The sequence below is a fragment of the Chelon labrosus genome (assembly GCF_963514085.1).
Source record: "Chelon labrosus genome assembly, chromosome: 2".
NCBI lineage: Eukaryota > Metazoa > Chordata > Actinopteri > Mugiliformes > Mugilidae > Chelon > Chelon labrosus.
Window position 1 is genome coordinate 31056047 of NC_140338.1, and position 3864 is coordinate 31059910.

The window sequence follows — 3864 nt, forward strand, 5'->3', positions numbered from 1 at the left end:
TAAGCATATAAGAGATGTAACAAACACAAGATAGCAATAGATAAAGACAGGACAGAATTCTCCTGGTGGCTTGGGGGCCCTAAGCATTCGTCTAGTTTGCCTATAGCATATATGTCAAACTCAGGGTGGCGGGCCAAATCTGGCCTGTGTTGTAACTATATTTGGCCCGCGAGACAATTTCAAATGTCTATTAGAGCTGGCTCGCCAGTATATATTGCAGGCAACGCTAATACTGCAAATCCCAGAATGCTTTGCTAGTTTGTTGGCACATTAATCAAGACCTGCAAGCGGCTTCTGTTGACATTCATTAGCAACTTCATGCTACCAGTCACCTCTGGGAAATTTAATCCACACCTTCCCCAAAAATGGCCAAACGAAAGATAAAAAACAGGAACTTTCAGGTGGAGGCAGATTATCTGTTCATGAATGTAAAAGACTGTGCCAAGCCAACAAGGCTGTAACAAAACTTGCCGCTACTACAAGGCAAGGACTGTTAATATTTGAATTGCTGAATTGTTGTAAATATCGAGTCTGGCCCGGAACTTTGTCCCAGTTTTTAAATTTGGCCCACTGTGTATTTGAGTTTGACACCCCTGGCCTATAGCAAGAAAAGGCTCTGGTTTGATCACTCTGTTAAACCTTGTTGATTGTTATTTTCATTCATTCAGAAGTAGCAGGACTTAAGGAACCATTTTCTGAATAAGAGGATACGCTAAGGTAATCCCAAATTTGATTTGCCATTCATGACAACCATTTATATTGTTCATCTGCTGTAGTAGTTTTATCATTACATCTGAACAGTAAGAATGTAAGGTAAAGTAAATTCATTAGTCATCAGAGTATTCCACTGTTCTGGATGAAAGACAGTAATAAAACAGAGAGAATAATGTGGAGAAGACTTGAAAATACCCTCATGCAACTATTCAGTCTAAGACAGTCTTACAGTAGAAAAGTTCAAATGGATGCATTTACTGTTACATTCTTGCTTTTGCAGAATTTACAGCGTTCACACATACAGTACAGAATCATAGCTTTGTGAAACAGCCTTCCAATATATGTGAAATGTGAATTTTTTTTTTTTATGTTGTGGACTGAAGTTGAAGTGCATTGCAACTTTACAGCCTTTTGCATGCTGACTTATAGACATATATTTTTCTCACAGATCCAGAAGTTTTGATCTTCACATGGTATGTCATTCCAGCTGTTTACTGAGTCATGGAACCTTATTTCTACACAGGATTCATTTTTGCCTTCAAAACCGTTTGGCTCCCCGACACCCCAGTAGCTGAAACATGAAACACAAAATGTATGTTTTAATACAGCGCACAACACAACAAGCATTTATCAAATGACAATATACTGCAATGTCTGCAGCTTTAGGTTGCAAGAGTACTGTAAAAAGGGGCACAAATATATACAAAAACTTCAAGACCTATAGTTTAGATTTAAGCAGAAAAAATAAATAATGTGTGAACCTCTTGGTCAGGGGAGTTCCATCTACCCATTTCCACACCCTCTTCCCTTCTTTGTCAATCAGCCCAATCCACATGAGCTTGTGAAACTGTCTTGTAAAGTCCTTGGACAGAAAATCAGTGATCAGAAATCAACAGAAGGGTAACTGATTACTCATTTGTTACATTTACATTTTGTTACATTCTACATTTTGTTGCACTCTTTTCTTTCACATCAAAAGCATATTTATGCATAAACACACACCTGTTCTTCTTTGGTGTCGATGATCACCAGGTCTGCACCTCTTTGTAGACAGTCATTTCTACTCTCTTTCCAGGATTTCTTGGTGGAAGAAATGTAATAGAAACTTGGACGGAAATACACCCATCCTTGTTGAAAGTGCTCATCTGTTGTGGGGAAAAAAGATCCTTAATAGCTCAGAAAATAACAGATACATTTACAGTTTCTGTTATGATACGTTTAATCTAGAGACAGATTGCTGCTCAACACACAATGTTTGCTAATAAGCTCGCAAGTTTTGACATGGCCAAAGAGTGAAGTTGTTTGCTTCCCCTGTGTCTCAACGTGACTTAAAGAACTCTGCAAGGTTAATAAAATCACACATCACTTGCTGGAGAACAACCAACTATAATTTCAGAACTGGCAACATTATCTACAGCGGTGCATCATCATATCACTCCAGACTTATTGTGAGTTTTCTGTAGATGTATCTACTCACCGGTCAGTCTTCTCAGTTCGTCTGTCTCCTCTGTCCCATTTTTACAAACATTCTTGATGCCTGACGTCTTACTGTCTGAAAGAGCAGAAACACTTATTTGTCTTGTGTGACATTAATTTAAAGTAGAGTGACTTTCTTCACATACAGCACACATGGACTGGGAGAATTAGGATGGATACTTAATGACAGGAGGAGCTCATCTATATTTTAATATTCACTGAAACAAAAAGTCTACTGATAAAAAGATGTGATCTTTATATTTAAGGTCACAAAGTTGCAGCATGAGCTAAACTGGAAAGTGTCACAATTCTTGCACAGTGGCATTTAATATGTAGCCACATCCAGTTTCTGGTCTTAATAATAAAAGTGATTCCTTTCAAAGAGATGCGTTAGAAACACTCAGTAGAGTACGGACAAAATATAAAGTAACTCACAGAGAGTAAGACGCAGGGTAATGTTGAGAGCAGCTTGTAGGATACACAGGAGTCCAAAACTGACAGCAACCAGTCTGTACAGTTTTATACCTAAATGCAGAAATCACACGGAGTAAGTGTTGTCCTTGAGTATACTGTTTTAACATGGTATCTGTATTTTACAGTCACACAAGTCATTTGACAACAATTATATATACATTTTAAAGCTGCTGTTAAACAGAGCAAATAAATATGAGTAAAATCACAAAAAACTGACAAGTTATACTTTTTACACGTTATCATACACAGCACAAAATACAGAAATGTGTCCTTAGTTCATTTCAAAAAATAGTCTTTCGATAACTAGTACTTAAAAGTCAAAATATTTGCTGAATGATGGCTGACTTACCTGCAGCAGTAGTCACTTCACCTCCTTTACTAGAACGACTCCTGGCTGACGTGTCAGGTAGATTTACATAGTCCATGGTGATCTCAGGTTGCTCTGTATTGACCACTCTCACCATGGTTTAGCCACTTACCTGAAAATGAAGAATGAGCGCGTCTTTTCTAGGAATGTCTCTCATGTGTAATCCACTTCCTCTTTTGTTCTTTTCTCTTTGCCAACAAAGTACCGCATGCTTATTCTTCCTCTTTTTGTCAGTTTTCTTCAACTAAAGCAATTATTTATTGAAGTAAATCTCTGGCTCCTGTTCTAGAGAGCATCCTGGATACTCACCAAGGTCAAGATCTCAACAGGTCACAGAGGCTTCCACTTTAAACCAGCAGATCAGAAGGCAAATGTTAGTGAAATGTTTTATTTTTATTTTTATTATTCTTTACTTTGAAACAAGAGCATTGTATCCATTCATTATCAAACTGGATACAGAAAACAACATAAATTAAGATCACATAATTTGTTGACAAGGACATTAACTTAATTTATAGAATGGAGTCTAGACTCTATTCTGTATATGGTCTCTTGCATACACTGGTATATAATGAATAATGAATTCAGAGAACAGTGACAGTTTGGCCTTGTGAGCCTGCTGATCAGAATAATGAGGAAACATTTCTATCTAGACATGCAGCCATGTGATGATAGCATAACAATAAAGTTGAAACTGAAAATGTCATCTCTGGCACAGCTTTTCTGAGGTCCAAAATTTCCAGCATTGCATATACATCTCTTTCTGCCAACCCACTGTCTTCACGTAAAGCAGAAATGCGCCATGTAGAAGTTCAATTAAAATGTGCTTTTAA

General features: G+C 37.4%; 1 protein-coding gene across 1 annotated transcript; it reads right to left on the reverse strand.

The window, feature by feature from the left end:
• Positions 1 to 1642: 1642 nt before the first annotated feature.
• On the reverse strand, positions 1643 to 3128 carry LOC311495010 (natural killer cells antigen CD94-like; the record flags this gene model as incomplete). The annotated part of the gene is made up of 4 exons (XM_084554293.1): positions 1643 to 1880; positions 2257 to 2266; positions 2603 to 2715; positions 3014 to 3128. 4 exons carry the CDS (start codon positions 3126 to 3128, stop codon positions 1699 to 1701), a joined length of 420 nt encoding a protein of 139 aa, XP_084410419.1. The 3' UTR covers positions 1643 to 1698.
• Positions 3129 to 3864: the final 736 nt, after the last annotated feature.